Consider the following 25,068-nt stretch of genomic DNA (forward strand, 5'->3'; position numbering starts at 1 on the left):
GAGAGAAGATGATACATGAGTGGGTGGACGGGTCTACCTCATGGACTTGGGGTTTCTTGAGCGTGAGGCTGATGCGTCCGCCAAACTCTGGATCCGTGGATTGAATGGGAACAGGGGAGAAAAAAAGGTGGAGAGACAGAATGGGGAGAGATCAGAAAGGAAGAGAAAAAGTGGGAAATTGGGTCCAGAATTACAGCATATCCCATGTAAGTCCCAGGTGTAGGGGTTTGCCCCCTCAACACATTCCCATAAAATCTCCAGGAAAGACTATCAGCGCCGTAGATCTAGTCATAACGAATATATCATTAATCTGCCTACCTCAAACCTCGGGGGAACCCTATACGCTGTGGATAAAACGCCGAAAAGATTCCTCTTTTACAAGGTATGTTTTTCGCAGAGGAAGGGGGGTAAAGCCGCAGGAATGTTTACCTATTTAGGGCATGGGAAGTAGAAGTTGGGAGGGGGGTGAGGAGTTACAGGTCCTAAGTTGACCACATCAGAATTTTAAGAACATTTCCAAGGGGTTGAAACCGGTCAGCAAGGGCGAGGCGGAAGCGCTTAGGTTTCTTTCAGTGTGTTTGACCTGAATATTGAGACACCAGACTAAAGCGCCAGGACTTGGCTTGAATTTCTGGTCTAATAGTTAAAGATACGGCCTGATGATGAGAAAGTCTATCCACATGTCACAGATGTGATTAACACAGGTATTCTAGTAGTAGGGTGTGTGTGTGTGTTTTGTGCTATTGTATGTCTTTATTACTGTCCCTTTAGGCGTTTAGCTGGCTCTCTTATCCAGGGTGACATACAGTGAATGAGCAGGTAGGGGTTAGGTGTCTTGCTCAAAGACACTTAATCAGAGACTTCACCCAAATGGAGCATATTTACAGCGTCTCAGTTAGCGGGGATGTGACGCTTTTCTCTGTTGCAGCCCTACTTTGTGATTTAGGCTGATAGGACGGGTGTGTTTTTAGATGTGAGTCACCCTGTGGATCCAGAAAGTAACTCACTCATTCATTCATTCACTCACTCACGGTTAGCCTATCTGCCCCTAGTGGCCGTTAGGAGGCATGGCAATGTCTACAGATGACATTGAACCAGGATCATTCACTCGCCTCCTCTCTGCAATACTGCCGAACTGTTTAGGCTGCTTCACATCTATGACACTGTGTGAACTTGTTGTTGTTGCATAGAAATCATGCCTAGTTTGATTGGGGATTGTACTCTGTGTGCATGTGTGTGTGTGTGTGTGTATTGAGCTACTGTACGTCGAAACTGTCTATGCTGTATGTGTATGTGTGTGTGTTCTGAGCTACTGTATTTCATGTGCGTGCTGAATCTGAATCTGCGTGTATGTGTTTGAGAGACTGAGCGTGGGTGTGCTGATCTGTGTTTGTGTTCAGAGGAAGTGCACAGAGCAGATGTCACCATCAAACCAGTTTTTACACCACTTTTTTTTTTTTTACATGCGGGCTTCAATGTTGCTTCACCCCCAAAAGGAAAATTTTTGAAAACTCTGCAGCAGATAGATGCATAGTGGGGGGGGGGGGGGGGATTTCCACAATGGCTACCACTGTATATCGGTGACCCACTGCCCTGGATGCCAGACACCAATAAAGCAGCCATAAAGCATGCAGCAGTGGTGCATGGCTACCCCTGGTCTGAGTTACACAGCATGGCACCCAATTTACAGGGGCCACAGGTTTGTCAGGACAGAACAATGGCCACTGTTTAGAGGGAGCCTTAACGCTGCCATTTTATTTGCCCCCTGGGAAGCAAAGCAGAGTCTGCAGGGCTCTGTGTGTGTGTGTGTGTGTGTGTGTGTGTGTGTGTGTGTGAATGCACACGTGTAAGATGATGGTGAAGAATTTGTGCATTGTGTATGATCGCAAAACTTTTTACTACTTCCTGACTCTTGACCCCTTTCGGCCCCATTGGCTTTCCCCAACAAAAATCTACACTGAAACAGAGTTGATGTCCTTCATATAATCGTTGCCAGTTTCATCAGTATAATGTGAACATGGACAACTCTCTCCCACAACCAAAAGAGAACCAGAGAACTAAGAATCTTGAAAGAAACTTTGATGGCAACAAGAAACAACCAAAACTGAGTTATGTGAATTCTGTTTTAGGGTGTTTTTTTCTCTTTAAGCAAACAAACACCAAGAAGTGACCATGCTTATAGCAAATTACGCCCCCCCCCCCCACACACACACACACACACACACACACACACACACACTAATCACCACCAACACCTCATTTAGTAAAAATTGTGCCAGATAGTGCCACAAAAAAAAGCACAGTACAATGTAACACCATGTTGGCGTCTGTGGTGTATGTGTGTGCAAGTGTGTGTGTCTCCTTGTCTACATGTATGTGGACCCTTGCAGCGATAAACACACAGTCAGAGTACAACATTCTCCACAGTTTCATATGTGATTTATGCGTCTACTAGTGTAATCTAATCTGTCTCTGCACTGGAATGCAATTTTCTGAATGAAGTCCTTGGAGCAGAGTGCGAGCGGGAGCCTGGGTTTTTACTACGGCCATAAAGGCTCAGCTGAACGAGCACGGGCAATGACAGAGCCTGTTAAACTTGCTGAGAACTGCCTGTGGTGGCCTAACTGGTTAAGACGCCTAGACCATGTACACAACAACACAGTCCATGATAGGGAGCTGAAGTCGACTGGTAGGATTTTCACTGTCTCCCATCCTGAAGTGCCATGCTGATGTTTTTCTCAAAGTTTCAACAGTGACCTACATGGATCAACAAAAACTAAAGCCTCATGATTTGCAGACTGGTTAGTGATATCTGCTTATACTCAGTGTAATAGCGTATCTATGGGGATCTGTACTCCTATCGCTAATGCTATTATAGTGGGCTATCAGGTGATGTAGCGGCCATATTGGAGGTCCTCAGCTCTTGGGCAACAGTTGGGCAGCTGATTGCATTTCTAACTGGTTGTTTCCCCATCTGAACGGTTTTGTTTAGATAATGCCAGCGTATTAGCTAGCTAACCATCACAGTCTTGTAAACATCTGATTTGCACACTAGTTACTATATCTAGAAGCTAGCATACCCTGTTGAACAAAACAGCCAAGACCAGCTGAAGCTGTTTGATGGTCCCAGCTGGTTTTTGATGGACTCTGCTGGTCATTTGCTGACCTTTGCTGGTCTTAGCTGGGCAGAAATGGTCTGATGCTGGTTAAGATAATAAATGAGAACACCAGCTAAGACCAGCATAAAGTGCCCAAAAGATATACAATGTTACTCTGCTGCTAAACCAGCATTTATGGTTGGAGCATGATAAAATGGTCACCAGCGTAACCAGTTTGGCTGGTCTAGGCTGTTTGCTACTATAATGACTGTCTGTTGAAGTTATAGGCTACAAGCTGACTCTTCTCAAGTTACAACAGTGTTTTGAAGTAGCGGTTAAACTTTATTAAGACATGTTACAGACTGGTTAATGTGTCACAGGAAGTTTGGGAACTTTGTCATTTGGGAGGTTAACCCTAACCATCCACTTTCACTTATTATAAGATTACTGAATTCTACACCCACACCACTGTAAGTAAGTGAAAGAATAAAATCAAGGTAAATAAAAATGTAGACAAGAAAATGAAATATAAAAGGTGCTAGAAACTAAAACAGAATGACAATTCATAATTTGTCTTATTTATTTTCACCGAAAAACGTGTAGCCCACTACAACACCCCGCAAGGCTGTCTCTTTTGCAAGAGCACCGGGGTGACTTCATTTCCTCGCAGCATCATTGTAGCAACTCAGTCAGTCGCCACCCATCAGTGAGGCCGGACACCTCTCTATTGTTATTAACGCTAGCCCCCAAATGTAGCTCCAATGTAAAACTGTATTGCTGCGCTGACCGGTGAGCAGCCTGCGGAGAGCTGCCCCGGAACAAACCATCTGAATCAAGCGGACGGGGGGGTGGGCGCAGCGGTCTGCAAGAAACGCGGAGGTAGGCTGTGTCATTTTTCATTCCCTGTCCTTTATCCTTATTTACGAGATTCACACGGACAGTTAATGTACATTTACACTGAAACGAAGTGTAGTTTCGTTCAAAAATAGACGTATATGTTATTTATAACAGGGTCGTGAGAATTTGTAACCACGCCTCTACCATTCAGTTCCGCAACGACACTCATGAAACATGAGGTTTCCTAGGATATCTAGGATATTTAGGAATAAGCTAACAGAAATTGGCTTCAAAGCCTCGTCTCTCTCTTACGACGTGTTTTTTTTTTTGGTTTCACTGTCATTGTAAGGCAACATGTGCTGCCGTTGCATTGTAGTTAGTTATATCATGACCACAGAGTCACATGGCACAACAGTGGGCCACATGAAGGAAAAGGACGAGTTAAAAAGGGCAGCAGGGTTGAGATTATTTTCTATGCAAACCAATACATGTAGGAAATGGATTTTCCTCAAAAAATCAACAGCTGGAACCCCAGTAGGGTTGACATCAATAAATGCTCTATCATTCTGCCATTTTGAATTCAAAATATTTGCATTAGTATATGAATTGATAGTACAGTAACCATAAAGTATGATAAGGTCATTATAAACTCACTATTGAGTACCACCAACACACTGTCCCTATAACAGCATTACAGCAATATCATAGTAACTTTCAAAATGTCCGACTCATCTCTCAGAAATACTTCACATCCCTACTCTCCCTCCTGAATCAGATCCCTCTCAAATCTTCCTCCTCTACTTTAAAAAAAATTGTTGGTCAGTCTGGATAAGGGCATCAGCTAAATCCCTAAAATGTGAAGTTCATCTTTCAATATCTCTAATATATGCAGGATCCTGTGTGTAGAAATGTTATGCAATAACAATCAAGCACTGCTACCTCCTACCCTGTAAAAGCAAATCTTCAGCAATGGTAGGTTTCACTTTTTTTCTCCAAATGTTGGAACAAAACTATTTATGTATTGTCAAAAATCTACATCTGTGTGGAGAAGTGACAGAAATGTGCGTTTGCCTCAAACAGATGCAAAAGTTGTGTTGAGTGTAAAACAGTTTTTAAGATTGCCCTTGAGGCTGCAGAATCCAGATAAAGGACACACACCCACATAAGTCCGTCCCTGAGAGGAGCGTCACAGATAAGTCAGGCAGCCAAACCAACCGTCAGAGAAGACACCCTAATACTACTCACTATATCCTGCCTGCCACGATGTAAGGACCCTGCTTTGCTTTCTGTACCATTGTTTTTTTTAGTGCGAGTGTATTATCTTTGTGGCAGCATGTGCGCGCAAGTGAAAGCAAGACATTTGTTGTTGTATTTACTTTCTCTCGCTGTTTGTCTTCCTCTATGCGGCTTATCTAACTGGTTCAACATCCACTTTTTTTTATATGTGTCGTCCTCACTGGTTTCTCTAATCCTAACTTCTCTCTCGCCGTTGTTTTTCTTTCCCCAGACGTGTGTGTGTGTGTCTCTGCCGGACCCAGTCATGGCCGACCTGGCTCCAGAGAAGGGGGCCGTGCTGCTGAACGGATCCCAGCGAGGGAAGCTCTCCAAGGGGAATGAGGCCAGTAAGGAGGGCCTGCAGGCCCGGGGCCAGTGGGCCAGCAAGGCCGAGTTCCTCCTGGCCGTGGCGGGGCAGATCATCGGCCTGGGCAACGTCTGGAGGTTCCCTTACCTCTGCTACAAGAACGGAGGAGGTACAGCATTTGGCAAGGCAGAGGGAAAGCGATTGAAAAGACTGAATAACGTCTCTCTGTAAAGTCTGTCTTCATCTCTCTATCCCCCTTCCCATGGCACTTACCACCTGTCAACTGCCTTTGTCTTTTTATCTTTTTTCACCCTCTCCCTCCATGTATGTTCTTTATCTTTCTCTCTCTCAACCCAGGGAGGACTGTTTGTTTACTTTATTTGCCAATTTGTCTCACAGCTATTTTTATGCATCTGCTTGCTAAAATTGAGGAATTGCGGAAACATTCTTTCTCATGCTGTGTGTGTATGAATTTATGTGTGTGTATGTTCTTGTATTTCGGTATTTGTGAGGACCAGATGTCCTCACAGGCATAGAAAGATGAGGAAAATCCTCCAAAGTTCGGACATTTTGCTGGTCCTCAGGTTGGGGATAAGGTTTAGGGTTAAGATTAGAATTAGGATTTTGTTAGGGTAAAGGTTACTTTACGGTTAGGGGTGAGGGAATGAATGTCATCAATGCAGGTCTTCACAAGTATAGTATATGTGTGTGTGTGTGTGTGTGTGTGTGTGTGTCCAGGTGTGTTCTTCGTGCCCTACCTGTTGTTCCTGGTGCTGTGCGGCATTCCCCTGTTCCTCTTGGAGACCTCGCTGGGACAGTACACCAGCCTGGGAGGGGTCAGTGCCTGGAGGACCATCTGCCCGCTGTTTGGAGGTACTCACATCCACACACACACATACACACATACACACACACACACACACACGCAAGCCGTAGGTAGAAATTGAATAAGGAAAACTTACTCAAACACAGACTCTTGCTTGTATCTCCTTCCTGACTCACTGAGCCTCTGTCCCTCTCATTCTCTCCCTTTCTCTTCTCTCTCTTCCTGACTCCCTCTCTCTTTTACCGTTTCTTTTTCTTTCTCATTCTTCTCCGTACGGGCACAATCGTTTGAAGAAATCACGTCCGCATCAATACAAAAACAATATAAACAATTTGACTGCAATCAGAAAACGAAAGAAAGTGCCAGCGACGTGCACGTGTAGGTAGTGCACAATCAGAGCGCTCCCTGACTGCCAGTAAAAACACACACACTTGAGGCTGAATATCTCGTTCTCATGGTGTCCTGCTATATAAACAAAGGATCATGGTTAAACATTAACTTGATACATAATTACACCAGTGGAACAGAAGCTGGCATGATTGACAACACTGTGTGAAGCTATTTGAGTCGTACACTAGATCCCGGCTAATCCAAACCCTTCGGGAGCGGAGGCCGGTTGAGACAATGAAATGTTTGGATGGCAGGAATGCATTGAAGTGTTCAGAAAAAGGCTCATTCAAAATATGAAGCATGTACGCACACAAACTCCAAATTTCCTGTTTAAACTAACCCTCAGTGGGCCTACGATCTCTCGGTAGACCTGTAAGATATACTCCATCACCCCACACTTTTATTTTTTTTGGATAGCAAGCTAGACCGCCCATACAGCAAGGACATGAGGGACTTTGATCTGTCACTCTGCCCAGTCATACTTATTTCAAACTGGAATGGAATGACTAATTTGTGGGTAAATGATATGAATCCAAACAGTGGCAGTCAGTGTCCATGCTGCCCCACAATGGAGTGACATAGATGAAGCCATATCAATAGACAGACCTGCGATCGGTTTACTCAAAAAGGCTCTAATCAGAACAAAAACCCTCCTCATTACTGGATGTTACGATTTAGGGGTGCCGGATCACTATCTTGCTACACTGGCTGTATGGCCACTGTCTTGCTGAGCTGGAGCCAGGACAGCTAGAGACACAGGTCACAGTCATACAGCAGCACACATTCATACCTGGAAGCTGCCCAGTACAAACACAGGGCCTTTCTCAATCTGCATTCTTGTCTGTACTTGTGGTCAGAGTCGGGTACAGAGCAGATGGGAGGGATTCAGTGTCTTAAGGACACGTCATCAGGGTGGATGTTTGCCGACACAGGGCCTGAACCCAGGTTGTCTGGTTGAAACACGGTCTCTTTAACTAGTAGGTCAACCTGACGTCCAAGTGCCATGCTCAAGGGCACATTGACAGTAGCTGTTGTGTGTCACTTGCTCCACCCAGCTGTCCATTAATTCCAACAGGCAACATTCCAATTACAGCCATACCTCTCCAACCTTTAGGCTATCGTTTGCAAAAATGTCAAAAATCGTAATGGAGAAGAAACTCAGGAGGCTTTTGTCAGATTGATGGCTCTTGTAAAGCGGACCTTGTTGTTCTCAAGTGCAGGTGCAGCTAAGGAGCGTAGCATGCTAGCTAGACCACCTGGCAAACACACTGCAAACACAGAAAGTGCATGTAGAGCTAAAAGGCTTGATATGGCTGCTTTTTTTTATTTAAACCTGTTCCATTACATATATATTTGTGTGTGTGTGTGTGTGTGTGTGTGTGTGCTCAAGAACTAGTGCTCAAGACAGCTGCTGTGCCCCTTGGTCCATATGGCCCGCAGCTGCATACTCAAACGCACACGCATATATGCACATACGCATGCACACACACACACAGACACACAGAGTTACCAGTGCTGTGTTGACAGGTAGTTGTGCGAAGGCCATGTGTTAGCACAGGGACAAACTCTGCGTGGAGAACATGGGTTACTTCCTAAGGTGCCTATGTTTGTACACAGCCACTGATGATACAACTTACACAGACAAATGTTCAAGAAGTGCTTCTGTAGTTTTCACATTAAATAGGTGATCATTGGTTAGCAGGGAAAGACCTGAATTTCGTAAAAAGGATGACAAGACATTCAATTTGCTGATATAAACAGCCATTTGTCGACCCACTCAAGCCCTCACGAGACACTCATTCATTCCTTGTGAAGATCTATGTGGGCTGCAAGGCGTGCGCCTCAATAAATGGATGCTTTCATCTGAAAGTCAAGTGACTTGGAACCACTCATGAAACTGTGTGTCATTATGTCTGATAATAGAATATCTGTGTGTGTGTGTGTGTGTGTATGCCCATTTGTTAGTGTTTATGTGACTGCATGTGTCTCTCTGTCCTCTCCATCTCCATTGACAACACTACTGTGTTACTCCTCCTGCTCTGCCTACATTGCAGCGACAACCCGCTCCTGTAGGTTCTTCCTCTACAACATCCGCAAAATTTGACCGTTCCTTACGAGGGAAGCGGCACAACTCCTGGTCCAGGCACTTGTCATCCCCCGCCTGGACTACTGCATCGTTCTTCTGGCCGGGCTACCTGCCTCTGCCATCAGACCTTTACAGTGCATTCAGAATGCTGCAGCCCAAAATTCTCTCACGTCGCTCCCCGCTTCCAGTCGCTTCACTGGCTTCCCATCTCTGCACACATCAAATTCAAGACACTGGTACTCGCCTACAGGGCAGTACATCAGACTGCCCCTCCCTATCTGCAATCTATGGTCAGGTTCCAAACCTCAGGTTCCAAAATTTCAACGAATGCTACTTATTCCTATTAAAAGTTGTAGCTGATGAAGACTGTGATGCACAGTTGATTTCACTACTGTTGACAAAATGAACTATTGTAAGTCGCTTTGGACAAAAGCGTCTGCTAAATGACGTAATGTAATGTAATGTGTGTGATCCCACATGGCTTAATGCCAATATCTGCTTGTGTAAACCATTACAGCCGTTGTCTCTCTGTGTGTATGTGTGTGTGTGTAGGTCTTGGGTATGCCAGCCAGGTGATGATCCTGCACGGCTGTGTGTACTACATTGTGATCCTGGCCTGGGCTCTCTTCTACCTGGCCTACAGCTTCCAGGCGGAGCTTCCCTGGGCTCACTGTAACAACACATGGAACACCGGTCAGTAAGCAACATCCAACTGTACCTGACAGATAGGGAGCGATATCTGAAAACTAATCTGTATCTCATCAGCAATAAAGGACATTTTTGAACATTAATATATCATTGTCTATCAATTAATCATGATACCTTGGTATAATTATCAAATTGACTATTGTGGAGACGATGGGTAGCCTCTATCTCATACCAGAGGTATCGTTCTAGTGTTTCTCAGTTAAGACCACATTTCCCATAAATAAATGTAAAATGCAGCGTACAAGCCGGTTAATGCTGCCAGTGTTCTCAGCAATGGTCTCGTTGGTTTACGATGTTTCAAATTTAACTTAGTAATTATATATAATGATGTGAAAATGCTACACTTTAATGATGATCACATGCTTAGTTGTTCCCTGTAGGGAAATGCTCTTTCCGCTCACCCCCCCTCCCCTATATCTGACACCTCAGGGGAGGTCAGAGGTCAGGGTCAGCTACACAACAGCAGCCCTGGAGCTGGGAGGGATTTATAGTGTTGCTCAAGGACGCCTCAGCAGGGCGGATGCGACATGGAGGCTTGAGCACGTGTCCTCTGGTTGAAGAACAGTCCCCCTACTCACGCGAAACTTTAAATGTTTTTTTTTATATCTTTAAACCCAGATTAGGAAGTTAATTTGTATCTGATCTGTTCATAAATTGGTGATGTTTGCTTTGATTTCAAGAATTGATAGCTCACGTTTTGATAGCCTAAGTATAGGTATATGAATAGTTTCTGTCAGAGGATTAAAGCTGATTTTGTGATCACTGTTTCAATGTGTGAGGTGTAACTAGGGTGTGTGTATGCGTGTGTGTCTGCGTCCTACAGAGGCTTGCGTCCTGTTCAGCTACCAGAACCAGACAGCCAATGGGACCAGCCTGCCTGAGAACGCCACCTCCCCAGTCATGGAGTTCTGGGAGTGAGTGTTGCTTCCTTGTTTCTCGCTGGTGGTTTTCAGTGTGCTAGATGCAAGCCAGTACTGCGGGGTGTGAGGTATTAACAATAGTGTGTTTACAAGCGTGTGTGTGTGTTGTTTGTGTGTGCGTTTCAGGCGTGAGGTGCTCCATCTGTCCAACAATTTAGACGAGCTGGGTCCAGTCAACTGGAGGCTGGCTCTGTGTCTGGCCATCGTCTGGCTCGTCTGTTACTTCTGTGTCTGGAAGGGAGTCAAGTCCACCGGCAAGGTGAGAGGAGAACACACAAACTCGGTCGCCTTCTCCTCCATGTTCAGGAGTGTCACGGTTTCTGTCTTGACAGGCAGAAAGAGCAAGGAAATAGGGAATTTAATCTGTTTTTGAAGACACAGAACAGAGGGACATGTGCGTTGGAGTTTATAGCAGCAATTAGTGAGAAGCAGGTCACCTTAAATAGACCGCCTGTCCTGCCTGAACCATAGAACGCTTCCATTTCTGCTTCATGAGACAGATTATAGTGTGTAAGTGACTTGAAACCTAATGAATCAAATTAACCCCCTGAGCCACTTGGTTGCCCCACACATTCTCTCTTTTTATCTGTCACTGCCGTCTTAGGCTTACCGTCTCTGTCCGTTTAAATAATGTAATGTGACCTCAAATTGAATTTTCAGAAAGCAGCCGTAATAATTAGATTTCTTGCGTACTGTACCAGCCTTGTCAAGAGCCACCGTCGGCCCAAATGTTTTAAGAATGCGACGTTTCAGGGTCTTCTCTTTTAGTCTTTCATCCTTTTTCGAGCACACGACACCCATTCATTTGTAACGGAGATTCCTTTCCTGTTTCTTAATATTTCTATTTTTTTTCCTGTCCTGACCACATCCTTGGATGCTGTGTACATTCTAGGTGGTGTACCTGACAGCCACCTTCCCATATGTCATGCTGTTTGTGCTGCTGGTGCGCGGTGCCACCCTGCCTGGCGCGACCGAAGGCATCATCTACTACCTCAAACCCAACCACACCCGACTGGCAGACCCACAGGTACATAAACACAAACACACACATACACTTAAGATGCCTTTAGACCATGCAACATTACAACTCTCCATTGCAGCCAATAGAAATTCTTCCAGTCAGCTCCTATAGGTAGGCTGACCCACCCTGTCACCCTGCTGTGTAACTGCTCATCGCAGAAACATAAGTTGTAGCTCTAGTTGTAACGGGGCCCGGTAGTGACCACAGGAGAAAAAAATCTCTCTTTTCAAAGCCACAGTTTACTGCATTGAGGGCACAAGATGGTATTGTGTGTGCACAAGATAGATGTCATGCCCTCATTTCACTTAATTTGACTGCACAAGATACATTCCCTCGTTAATTCTTAACCTAATTTTTTATGCACAATTTCATAATTTGTGTGAGTAAGTTAGCAACACGTGCCACAAGTTAATAAATGCATACATTTCTAAAGTGCTCGATTTAGTTCCTGCAGCCGGTTTCAAACCGATTCCACTCGCTCACCATAATTAGTTGCATTGGCTCTACTTATTACATGCACATATTTTGTATCTATTGGCACACTTTTTATGTAATACATTTTTTTTGCACACACAATGGCAGGTTGTGTGCATGAGTTAATACTTTGTTACCATTAAATACTTTTTTTCCCCCTGCAGGACAGCCACTGCCGGGCTCCATAAGTTGTTAATATCACTTTCAGCTTTTGTGTGATTTGGTACAAATACACCTTCAACGTTTTAAACGGACATCTGAAACCATGTCTCACAACGTTTCCATTAACGCCAGTACATTTTTTATCCTGACGCACTCTGTGATGACGTCTCAGACATGGGTCAAATACTATTTGCAAATAATTCTCAGTGTTTGTTTTAACATTCTTGTCATACCAGATGGGTGGGGTTTGCCGGCATCAGCACATTCAGATAGTGTCAGGAAAGTTATCAATCACAGGAAAATACATTAAATGAACTCTCAAGTGCTGTTCCTGCACTTGTGCAAACTTCCAGGTACTCATTGTATTGTAAGACTGATTTGCACACACTATTTGACCCACATCTGCATACTGTACTGGGTGGAGGAGCAGTGTTAGACTGGGCTTTGATGTAATCTATTTAACAGCCATATGTCTTTAAGATAGACAGCTTGGCAGTATCTGATCGACCTTTGACCCCGAGTCCCATCCACCAGAGGAGAAGACAGTGAGAGGCCCCAGATATTACATACAGTACATTCTGTCCTGTAGGCTTTACACTGTGGGGCTGCTGCCCTGCTGCTAGCTGCTATTGACTCTTCTCCTCTCCTCTTCTCTTCTCTTCTCTTCTCTTCTCTTCTCTTCTCTTCTCTTCTCTTCTCTCCTCTTTTGTTTTCTTTTCTTTTCTTTTCTTCTCTTTTCTTGTCATCTCTTCTCAACTCTTCTCCTCTCCTCCTCCTCTTCTCTTCTCCTGTCTTCTCTTCCCTTCTCTTCCCTTCTCTTCTCTTCTCTCCTCTCCTCTCCTCTCCTGTCTTCTTATCTTCTGACCTTTTTCCTAATTTGCCACCAACCCCCCCCCCCCAATCCCCCCTTCCCTCTCTCTGTCTGTAGGTATGGATGGATGCAGGCACCCAGATCTTTTTCTCTTATGGAATCTGTTTGGGGAGCCTGACAGCCCTGGGCAGCTACAACAAATACAACAACGACTGCTACAAGTGAGACACTTTGTCACACACACACACTCACACACACACAAAAGCAATTTACCCACATAACGGTTCCTGAGTCTCCACATCAGACGAGTGGAATTCGTTGAAATGGATGAAAGCTCCCACTGGTCTGATGGCTTCCAGAAGGAATGGCTGGAATGGACAGAGAAAACACACTGATACAGCCCCACCTTAAAGAAAAGCCCTCGCCGCCATGTTTCCCACACTCTAGGACTCACACACCTACACACACCCACACACAGAAACACAGACTGGGCCCAGCAATTACCCCATGTCTTGTATGTAGCAGGCCAGAGCCAGACAATATTTTTGAAAATAATGTGTTGAATCATAGCCAGGTTTTACAGGTTTTTATTGCCTTAAGATTGTTTTGGCTCATTTTTGTGTTGCATAGCTTAAATTGTTTCTCCTAATTGTACCTGCATTCCTTGAAGTTGTGTCCTCCCTTAATGATGAATGGTGTGTGTGTGTGTGTGTGTGTGTGTGTGTGTGTCTCCTTCCAGGGACTGTTTCCTGCTGTGCCTGCTGAACAGCGCCACCAGTTTCCTGGCAGGCTTTGCCATCTTCTCTGTGCTGGGCTTCATGGCCCAGGAGCAGGGCGTCGACATAGCAGCAGTGGCCCAGTCAGGTGACCCGGGGGCTGGAGATGGAAACAGTGTTTCCCTTAGTAGAAGTGAAGAGGTCTTGTTTAGGAAAACAGTTCAAGGGACAGCGAAAAAGAGGCTAACCTCTAAAGAAGCTAATTAAAGTAATTTGCTGCAGTATTTCAGGCTGAGCTGTTTTAAATGTCATCTGGTTTAGAAGAATAAGAGAAGCAAATAGAGAAATACTCAAATCAATCAGTTCTTTTAAACTTGGATCAAACTTATGTGGCTTAATTGGCATTAAGTGGCATTTTGTCATAGTAATCATTAATAAAAGGCATCTCCAAATGAAATACTCCATATCAATAATTTACATCTAATGGATACTATGGTAAGAGTCCAGTGTAGCTCAATAGGTACAGCATGCTGACCTACATAAGGCAAACAACAGTACTTAGTGTTTTAAAGGTTAAAGGTCATGACTTGGGTTTACAGTTTATATCAACAAATATTTTACTCATAAATGCTACCAAATGATATATAGTCCACTTCGGTACACACAAGACATTTGTTAGAACAGGAGATAAACTCATTTTTCTCAGTTTCACTAGTGACGCAGTTACTGCTCTTTGGCTTTGTAACACTCCCAGGGTTAGGGCTTTGTTTCCCACTGAGGCCTCTAATGCTAAAAATGAACACACTCATGGTTCTGTAATGTGCTTTAGATGAAGATGTGATTGGCATGTGTCCTGTTGTTTAGTGTCCTGTCATGTTGTGTCTTGCTGTGTCATGTCATGTCTTGTCCTGTCCTGTTGTGTTGTGTCGTGTCTTGTCCTGCCGTGTTCTGTTGTGTGCTTTCCTGATGTGTTATGTCATGTCCTGTCCAATAGTATATGTCATATGTTTAATGTTTGAATAAGAGGTATCGCCTTTATTCATTATACTTCTTCTTTGGTGGTGTGTTCCTCCCAGGGCCGGGCCTTGCCTTCATCGCCTATCCCCGGGCCGTAGCCATGATGCCTCTACCTCAACTCTGGGCCGTCTGCTTCTTCCTCATGATCATCATGCTGGGTCTGGACACACAGGTCGGGCATGTACACACACACACACACACACCCAGACTGACTTTGATAGATCACTTCTAATGGCATTGATGTATTATGTGTCTTAACCATTTAACACCTACCACACGTACGCACACTTTGGTAATTGACGTTTGACATGATTTGACAGATGATGATGCAGTACGATTTCCTTTTGACCTGCACCCCAACACACACACACACACACACTCACTGACGACACACACGCTGACCCTCCCTCCCCTTGTCTTCCAGTTTGTGAGTCTGGAGGCCCTGATGACGTCGGTGAGTGACCTGTACCCCAGTCTGATCAGGCGCGGCCACCGCAGAGAGCTGCTGCTGCTGTTCGTCTGCATCGTCTGCTTCCTAGTAGGACTGGTCATGGTCACGCCGGTAGGTGGATGGATGTGTGTGTGTGTGTGGTTGGAGTTGGATAGGGATGGAGGAGAAGGTGTGCGTGATCCTCTAGCCTGTTTGGTTTTTAGGGAATAATGGAATTCTCTGTCTTTTTGTGTGTCTCTCTCTCCCTCCCTCCCTCCAGGGCGGCCTGTATGTGTTCCAGATCTACGACCATTTCTCCTGCAGTGGAGCCAGCCTGCTGCTCCTCTCCATCTTCCAATCTCTGGCCATCGGCTGGGTCTACGGTACGAATCTATCCTTTTTCCTCTCCTCTCCTCTCCTCTCCTCTCCTCTCCTCTCCTCTCCTCTCCTCTCCTCTTGCCTCACACACTCTCTATCGTCTCTTCTGTTTCCTCTTCTCTGTACGTTAAATTCTGTTACTCAGTTACTCTACGACAGTTTTGATAGGCAGGGGATGTTGTGTGTGTGTTGGCACATGCACATACATGCATGTGTATGTAGGTGTATGTGTGTTGTGTGTGGGTATAGTTAGAAACATACAGTACAGGGATCAGTTCAGTTCTGTGTGCTTTATTGTCATGACAATGGGATTTCACACACTGCCAAAGCAGAAAGTGACAAAATTAATTACATTTATTTATTTTTTATTATTCATAGCATAACTTCAAGTGGATTATTGCTATTATACATCAGTTTTATATAGAAAAACATACAAAAGAACAATGCCATGCATTGATTTAAACTATTTTTATTACTCTGCCATCACATATAGTTCAAGTTTGATGCACACACACACACACACACACACACACACACACACAGTCACAGTCACACAGTCCACTGCCTCCCCTCCTGCTGCATTCCAGTTGGGGCCGGTAGACAGTATATTAACGTGGCTGTAGCTACCCACCATTGTATGGAGTAGAGACTGGCTGTTAGCCAGGCCCATGTCTGTCTCCCCCAGGCCCTAAATCAGTCCCGGGCCCCGTCGCCTCACAGTCTCAGCCAGGCGGCCCCAGGGAGCCCCTATCCCAGCCAGACCTGAGTCTGTACAGTATTTGAAAATACTTATGGTTTAAGTGGAAGATGGATGGAACGTCCCATATAGGATAACACACAATAAGTGACAGAACATTCAGTCAATCACAGGAAAGTATTTGAGTATTTAAATTGTGATTAACAACTGATCTGAAACTGATTCCGCCCATCTGATTCTGATTCCTTGCAAAACAATTGCTGAGAATTACTTGGAATGTAATTTGACTCAGGTTTGAACTCAGCATGAGTGGTGTCACAAGAGTGATAATGAGCTACTCACTGCATATCCCATTATGAAGAAGGTTAAAAATGTCTGGCTTACACCAGTTCAGTGACTCATTAGCTTTATTCATAGGGCCGTGCTTGTAAAAGACTAAAAGAGTTGAGAATATATTCAAAACTGCATTGATGCTGATTATTAATAAAAGATTCCTTGCTATCATTACTCAGACACAAGCTAGTGTTGTCAAGGGCTTGGCTATAAATCTACAAGGTAAAAATCATAGTGGTAAAAATGCACAGAGCTGTACCATTGCAAGTGATATGGTTAAGTTGAGTAAGCTGGAGAAGAAAGTGTGTGTGTATGCACATGGAATACCAAGGAAACCTATTTTTATGAGTCTCAGAGCGGTAGTTGTGTGCAGCAGCATAGAGGAGAGGAGGAGAGGGGGTTTTAGTGGACTGGGTAAGGCAGCGGTCAGGACTGCAGTGGACCTTCTCCACTTTTTTATGACCGTGGGATTTTAACGTTTTTTAAAGTAGTCTCTCATACCCTCTCACTCCTCTGCCCTCGGCTGTGTGGGCCTACAGCAGTGGGGCACTGATCCATATGAAGGGGTTTCATCCCAGGATGAGGTTTCTACCATCTGAGAAAAGGAACACCTACTCTTACCAAATCACTTCTGTCATTACAAGTAAAATTCACTATTACTGCTGAAGTTATGAGCTATGTTACACCCTTTGCTCACAAACTGGCAATATTTTAGAGGTAGTAACCACCTATGTTTTTGAAATGTTGTTTTTTACATGGATATACAGTATTTTGGAAGGAAACCTGTCACATGCTTTGAGTTGGTTTCACAGATTAAAGGGGAATGTCCCTGAATTTTAGCTGTGAAATATGCTATTCATATGTTCTAGGACAGTTTGGTCTGTAATAGTGAATGTTCACTACTGTCTTCCATAGCCATAAAGAGGAGATACATATTACTGCTACCACTACTACTGCTATTACTACTGCTACTGCTACTGCTACTACTACTATTACTATTATGACTACTGCTACTACCACTGCTTTTACTACTATTACCATTACTACTACCACTACTACTGTTACTGTGAACCATGCTGTAAAGCAATACTACTACTACCACTACTATCACTTATACTACTGTTACTACTACTACTACTAGTATTGCTACTACCACCACTTTTACTTACTACAGCTACTACCGTGGATTATTTAGCCGCACTCCTAAATGTGAAATGGCGAAATCGAATAATGGTAAAGTCATTTGTGCAGATTGTGTTACAGTAGCTCTTTTCCAAGACTTTTCAAATCCCTTGTATTTTCCTCTATAGAGTGGTGGATACTGGGGAAAGAAAACACCAAAGTTGGCCACTACAACCAAAAATAACAAGCCAGTTGCAAACCAAACCAAACCAAACCAAACCGAAACCACACAAAGCTAAGCTGTGCCTCTCTGCCCACAGGTCCGGACCGATTCAGCGCCAACATCAGGGATATGATTGGCTACAGCCCCCTGCCTGTCTTCAAGCTGTGCTGGAAATACCTGACCCCAGCTGTGTGCACTGTGAGTGACCCTTCACCACTGACCTGCTTTGACACTGCTTGACACTGTTTCACACTGTTTGGTGTCTGGTTGCTGCGAAATAGCATACATTGTGGAAAAGGGCATGTTTATGATTTCATACAAATGTATCTCTCTGTTGATCGATCTGTCTCTCGCGCTTTATCTCTTATACATTATTTCTTTTGTAATTCTGTCTATATATCCATCTATCTATCTATCTATCTATCTATCTATCTATCTATCTATCTATCTGTCTATCTGTCTATCTATCTGTCTGTCTGTCTGTGTGTTGCTCAGGAATTCCTTTTCTTCTATGTTGTCTTTGATCTTGCTAGCAGACAGTGTTTGCTTAGTTTTACAGACATTCCATCACCTGAGGTATTATTGTTTCAAGGTTTTTCAAGATAGTCCAATCAATAATTGTGAGCATTTCTTTCTCCCAAAGCCAGAAACCACAGATTTAAGATGTGATACTTGTGATGGCAGCATATTTAACGTCTGGAGACTCTCCATAGAAAATGAATTGGAGACTGATTTTTTTGGACCCACAGAATCTTTTGAGTTTTATACCGCAAGGAACTTTTCAAAGGAAATTTTCAAATAATATTCCCTAATTTGTTTCAGATCTCAGATTTTAAGCAGTATTAGCTTTTCATCATTAAATTGGACAACATAATTGTGTATCATAATGAGGGTTAGACTGATATATCATTTTGCCAATACATTATTATATCCCAGAGTTTCCTCTATAATTAACCCAAAAAGAATTCCATTAGTCTGGGCTTCAGTGGAGAGTTTTACTGTCCCATGGTTTAAATGCTGTCTCCATCCTGCCAAGAATAAAAATATGGGGGAACACTGAATACTTGTATACTTGTAATACTGAATGAAAATGGTCTAATTTTAAAGATTTTGAATATCCAGACAAAATATCATCTGTATTTGCCTTCAAAAACCCAAATCGGTTAAACCATAATCACGATAACTCAATATCATTATTATATCATGATATAATTCTATTCAAAGGCGATAAACGATAATATTTCCCTATTTGCAAATACCAGTTGACCCAGGTCTCGTTCATCCTCTCTCCTGCAGGGCACCTTTGTGTTCTCGCTGGTGCGCTGGTCTCCGCTGAGCCTGGTGAAGGGCCTGGAGGCTCCGGGCTGGGCCACCGCCCTGGGCTGGCTGCTCACCCTCTCCTCTGTCTCCCTGCTCCCCATCTGGGCCATCTACGCCCTGGCCACCACCCCGGGGACCCTGCCACAGGTTAGACAACACACTCGGGGCTCCATGTTGTCATTTTTGCAGCGTGTGTTCCCAAAAATACATTTATGGAACACATGTACAACTTCAAAATATAGATGGGGATTTACATTTTTGTTCACAGATCTTGTTCCTCATTTCTCTCATGTGCTTTTGTTTTTTTAGCTTAGGAACACATATGCTTCTTCAAAATAGAGCCCTGTGCACTGCAAACCAGTAACACTACCTCCTAAATTCATCAGATTTGTAATTACCCTGCAAAAACTGTCCATCCATTTAGTCTGTTATTGAGTCTTATTTTCCTCAAAACAAGTGAAAAATCCTGTCAGTGGGGTGAGATAATTCCCCTTGTTTCCAATGCAGTTTCATTTGATCAGGGATCTTCTAGAAACAAGTGTCAGTATCAAGTGTCAGGATCAAGAAATGATGTGATTGAAGAGAAATAAGATTTTAAAACCCATCACTAGACTAAAAGACGTGTTAAGATGGACCAGGATGTTAAGATGTTAGAAGAACTGACTAACTGTGACCTGTGACCCTACAGCGCTTCCGTCGTCTGTGCAGCCCGGCCCAGGACTCATCGCTGGCCCTCCGCCACTTCCCCACCGACAGATCGGCTCTCCCCTTCGACTCCGCCCTGCCCCTGACCGACAAGCCCAAGGAACCGATCGCCGACATCATCGACGGTCATAAGACCTGATTACGGTCAACGACACCATCCCAACAGACGCTGCCCAGCCAATCAGGTGTGGCAAAGGGGAGGGTCAAAGGTTATTTCTTCTCCTTCAAGACCTGGTCCCACCCCCCTACTGTGGCGGCACACACTCCTACACCTTAACCACTGTCTCTTAAACATCCCTGACTCTTTCATTCTCTTTGTTATTTACTGCCTGAATGAGTTTGAGGACCAGTTTCCCAAAAGCGCCTGTAGCAAGAGGATCGTCTTTGTCTATTTTAATTATGGTGGAACAAATATGTCCTTCACATCAAGATACCTCAGAGAAGTAGTTTTGATTACAGATTTAAAACACAGAATTGGATAGATGCTACTATTATTGTTTGTTGGAGTCTTTTCAGATCTGCACAGATAAACACATGCCATCCAAGGCAAACGGCACAGCTAACTCACCAGCAATCCTGCTATTACGAAATCATCATTTCTGACCATATCTGTTGGCATGACCAACTAAAACACAAAGTAGATGTTAAATCTAAAAATACATGGTTCCAATGGGAACCAGCAAGTGGGAGACAAGTGTGTCCCTGCTGGTGTGTTAGCATGTCCGCTTAGCTGTGCGTGTCTCTCCATTGAATATATCTTTCATTCTGTTTGAATGACTTGGGTATCATCTGAAATGGCTCTATGAGTCAGACGTACATTTTATACATTGATTCATCTGAACTTTTTGTATGTGCCCTCCCCTAGCGGCTCCTAGCCTCTATGATAGCCATATCACAGAGTTACCATGGGTCATAACATGCCTTATGCCCACAACAGGTACTGCTCATGTTGGTGTTCGTACACAGCACAAGGGTTTTGTTCTTGCGATACCACTTTTTTACTGCCACTACCCAAGTACTAAACTTCAAGTAACGGCCGATACCGAGGCTTTACTTCAGAAGTAAGAACGCACACCCAGCGTTTTGTAGACATTAGGCTTTTGTAACAATTCCACACTCTTCTCTTTTCTTTTAGTTTCATGCTTTATTTATTCAACCAAATGTTTTTGGCTACATGGCCGTGGTCAGGGTGATACAAATATGATTTGGATCTGCATTAATCCATTTTTCTCTATTGGAAAGAAGCTGCTATATATAATCAGTTTGCTTTGATTTAATTTCTGACACGTAACAGTGTCGGTGCATCTCTAGTTTCTCTAGTTGCTGTTAAGTGCACTTGCTGCAAAAGTGAAAGGAAGTGTCTATACACTGTACTGAAATACAGCTGTCAACCTGGGATCCATGCAACCAAGAGTATGTGAATTGTTTTATGCAGTCCCAATACAAAGTTTTTACATTTTCAGTGGCCAGAGTTTTAGCAAGATTATCAGCTGCCACCAAATGCTATGTACAGTATTTAACTGCTGCTGTGTGGAAAAACAAAAAATGTATAAAATCCATTCAAAACTCAAAAGTACTGTATGTGAAAATAATTTGAAAAGCGAACTGCAAAAAAATCTATGCCACTCCAATTTTGACTGCTCTTTGTAGAGGACTTTGTAGCACAGGGTCAGACGATTGAATGGTAACTTGTGTAGTAGAACTATGAATGTTCACATTAGCTATAATGTCTCCTCAGATGCTTTTTCTGCCCAACAGCTGCAAATCAGAGATGGCAAGTCAAGAAATGACTTTCATTTTCTATGCACTGTAAAGAGATTTGAATTTTTAGAATAAGAAATTGCTGTTTGACAGCACTGTAATGTGTAAAAGAAAGCAATAGCAACACGTCAACTGCTTAAAAATATGCTGTTATGTTTGTCTGTACCATAAGAGCTTGTTGATTTGGTTCTGGGGTGATACGTTAGGAGTAAGTAAATTAAGAGAAATCATTTTACCACTGTACAATAATACCTTCATTTGATTAAAAAGGTATTCCTCCCTTGATCTTCTGCACATTGTCTTGATGCAAAAGGATTCAAAAATGCATTTTTTGCACACACTGAGATCCACAGTATTATATTTTATCAAAGTGAAAGAGAATTTAAAAAATGTGTGAATCTATGTGTGGATATTTAAAAAAGTATAGTTTAGAAGAGAAGTCACCCCCATCCGTTTGTTTAAAGGGCAAAATAAATTCATAACATTCCATATCATATATTACTCAGACTTTTTCTTGAGTTTGTAAGGGGGTTTCCTTTGAGAACTGCTCTCATTCTGTCCTTCTTACTGTATTACGCAACATGAGGTCCTTTCAATGCGTCTCAATGGGATTTTGAACTCACCATTACAAACTGTACTGTAGTACAGGATGGGATGTGCTGTTCACTGGTGAAATGTATCTTTTTTTTTATTATTATGGTACAAAAACTCCAGGGTGATGGATATTTTTTGAGTAAGTGTGACGTGTAATATGCTCTCTATGGTAACTTGAAGGTGTTTTTTTCTGTGCACTGTCATTCAGACATGGGTCAAAAATCAAACTGAAATCCTTTTGAACGCTCCTCTGAGATACTTTAAGCTGATCCAAGTGTTCTGTCACCTCTGTTTACTGGGCCGTATTTTGATATGGCTCTTTATTTTTAAATGGGCTTGTTTTGTATGTGTATCATCATTTTCTTATCTAAATGGAAAAAAATATATATCTTTACTTTATGGATAAACATGCTTGTGTGTGTTGACTGTATTGATTTCTTCCATGAGAGAGAGAAAGAAATTTCTTGCAAGAGAGACAAATTGAGTGAGAAGTTGTGTGTGCAAATGTGTGTGTGCGTGTGTGTGTGTGTGTGTGTGTGTGTGTGTTCCACCTTAGAGAATACCTGTGGCCGAGGCTACCTGTCACCCAGGAGACACTGCTCTCTCCCTCAGCGCCATGGTAACAGATGGATGCTGGCAACACACCTGCGTTCTGCAGAGAGAGTGAAGAAATGAAGGGAAAGAGAGAGTGAGTAGTTTAACGGAAGAGTGAAAAAAGAGAGAAGAGAGTTGAATCAAAAACTGTAGAGTGAAATAAGTGAGGCAGAGAGAAGGGAGGGAGGGGGGAGTAATTATCCAGAGTGTGCTCACACACACACACACACACAACCAGCCATTTAGCCGTCATAAGAACCATTCCCTTTATCTGCAGCACTTTCATCCTGATGGGAATTGTTGGTTCGGCATGAGGATGAAGGATGACAGGAGAGAGGAACGGATGGAAGGATGGAGGGAGCGATGGAGCGAGAGAGAGGGATGGAGAGTGTGTGTGTGTGTGTGTGAAGAGGGAGGAGAGGGAGTCATGGAGACGAAGAGAGAGAGAGAGAGAGATGCAGCGCTTGGGGGAATTCTGACACCACCACTTAGAGCCTGGCGGTTATGTAAAAGGCTCGGGTGTCAATTAGCCGTATTGGATTCCCTCCCCTCCCCTCCCCTCCCCTCCCCTCCCAGCCACTGTAGCAAAAGGCTCGGTTTCACACACGTGGCTCGGCACGCGGGCGAACACACACACACACACACACACAAGTTGTTTTGGCGACGCACAATATTGTATGCGCCCCCGCCTTCGCACGTGTGATCCGGGTTACCGTGTAATTGTGCGTTCTATGTGTGTAGGGGGGCGGAGGAGGGGAGGGTGTATTATGTGTAAAACAGCAGCCTGTGTGTGTGCGTGTGTGTGTGGATAAGTGGTGGGGGGGGGGCGGTTTATGTCCATATGGTTCCCTTGGCATACATCTCTGTTTCAGATGATAGGGGATTAAAAACCATCCAATGGGTTGAGTGTGTGAGATTCAAAGAGGAGAGAGGAAGAGGGAGGGAGAGAGGAGGAGGAGGAGAGAGAGAGGGATATGAGCCAAAGTGTGTGTGTGTGTGTGTGTGTGTGTGTGTGTGTGTGTGTTGTTGCAGTATGTGTAAAGCATTGAAAGACGCTGAAACGCTATGGAAAGTTGCCTAATTTTTCTCAGGCTCGACAACGTCCAGTTTGCAGCTGCGAAGCTTTTCCCCGATGTATTCAAAATCCTTTCTGTGTACATTTGTCAGTTAAAAAAAAATTGTTTCCTTATACTAACTTATGGTTTGAGATATCAGTCTTATTATTTTCAGGACCAAAAAAGGCTGAAAAGATGCACACAATGCCTATGAAGACAATCTGAAAAAGTTATGTCATATTGTCACACGTGCCAGATTTCTTTCTAGGGTGGAAAACCCTCTGGATTTCGAATTTAGATCATATGATACACTGAAACCGCTACAAATCGAATTCCTTAAGCCCCTCTAGGCCGAGATTCCCACCCTGGTTATTCAATAGTAGTACAAACACTGTCTCCTCTCACACACACACACACACACACACTGTTATCTTTATACGGATTTAGGATAGTCTTTGCATACAGACTTCACCCAATATCAGTCTCTCCTCCCCAAATCCTGTCCCCCATTCCAACACACACACACACACACACACGTAAGCACACAAGGCCTGTCTGACATCACACTGTCCTGAGCAAACATCCTCTCTCACACACTCTCAGCTCTGCTTTGGGTCTGTCTTTATGGGCGTCTTTTACTGCGGGCAATACACTTGACAGTTGGGTGAAAGGGAGAGCATCCTGGGTGAGAAAAGAAAGAGAGAAAGGGGAGGAAAGGAGGGAGGTGGGGGGGGCTCTTTACCTCCGTTGCATAACAGCGTAAGAGTGTTTTTCGGACATACTGTAAGTTCACCTCGACACTGGATCCACTCCGCATTGGTCACCATCTTGACGTTTGTGGGTGTGTGTGTGTGTGTGTGTGTGTGTGTTTGTATCAACGGTGACACGTCAGCAGGCCGTGGGAGACGAGGACACTCTTATATCACTGCGAGGATAGTATTACTACACACACACACACACACGCAACATGTATTTGTTCATCTTCAACAGAGGAGGAGGAGGGGGTGTCGAGTGACATTTTTTTGTGGAGGCTCGGCGTTCATCAGTGCAGGATGGGTCTTCTTCTTCTTCTTCATGCTGGCGGTCACGGATGTGGGACGCTCCATGTGTGGACCGTACCACGCTGCGATTTGAGAGGGGTGCCGAGGCTTATGGCGGCAGCACATGGTGTTCCGTTTTGGCCGCGCTTCCCACGCTCCCGCCCACAC

The 25,068-nt window shown here is 43.9% G+C and overlaps 1 protein-coding gene across 1 annotated transcript; it reads left to right on the forward strand.

The window, feature by feature from the left end:
- The first annotated feature begins 2,680 nt into the window (after positions 1-2,680).
- Positions 2,681-22,583, forward strand: LOC139641470 (sodium- and chloride-dependent GABA transporter 2-like). Its single transcript, XM_071515881.1, has 15 exons — positions 2,681-2,801; positions 5,443-5,686; positions 6,256-6,390; positions 9,372-9,512; positions 10,351-10,441; positions 10,574-10,706; positions 11,340-11,474; positions 13,033-13,136; positions 13,655-13,779; positions 14,708-14,820; positions 15,073-15,210; positions 15,359-15,461; positions 17,929-18,029; positions 19,128-19,298; positions 19,840-22,583. The coding sequence occupies exons 1-15, from the start codon at positions 2,787-2,789 to the stop codon at positions 19,993-19,995; spliced, it is 1,905 nt and encodes a 634-aa protein (XP_071371982.1). The 5' UTR covers positions 2,681-2,786; the 3' UTR covers positions 19,996-22,583.
- Positions 22,584-25,068: the final 2,485 nt, after the last annotated feature.

The sequence above is a fragment of the Centroberyx affinis genome, unplaced genomic scaffold (assembly GCF_046629955.1).
Source record: "Centroberyx affinis isolate AG114_WGS23_722 - 3 ecotype Tasmania unplaced genomic scaffold, CSIRO-AGI_Caff_v1 ptg000375l_1, whole genome shotgun sequence".
NCBI classification, from domain to species: domain Eukaryota; kingdom Metazoa; phylum Chordata; class Actinopteri; order Beryciformes; family Berycidae; genus Centroberyx; species Centroberyx affinis.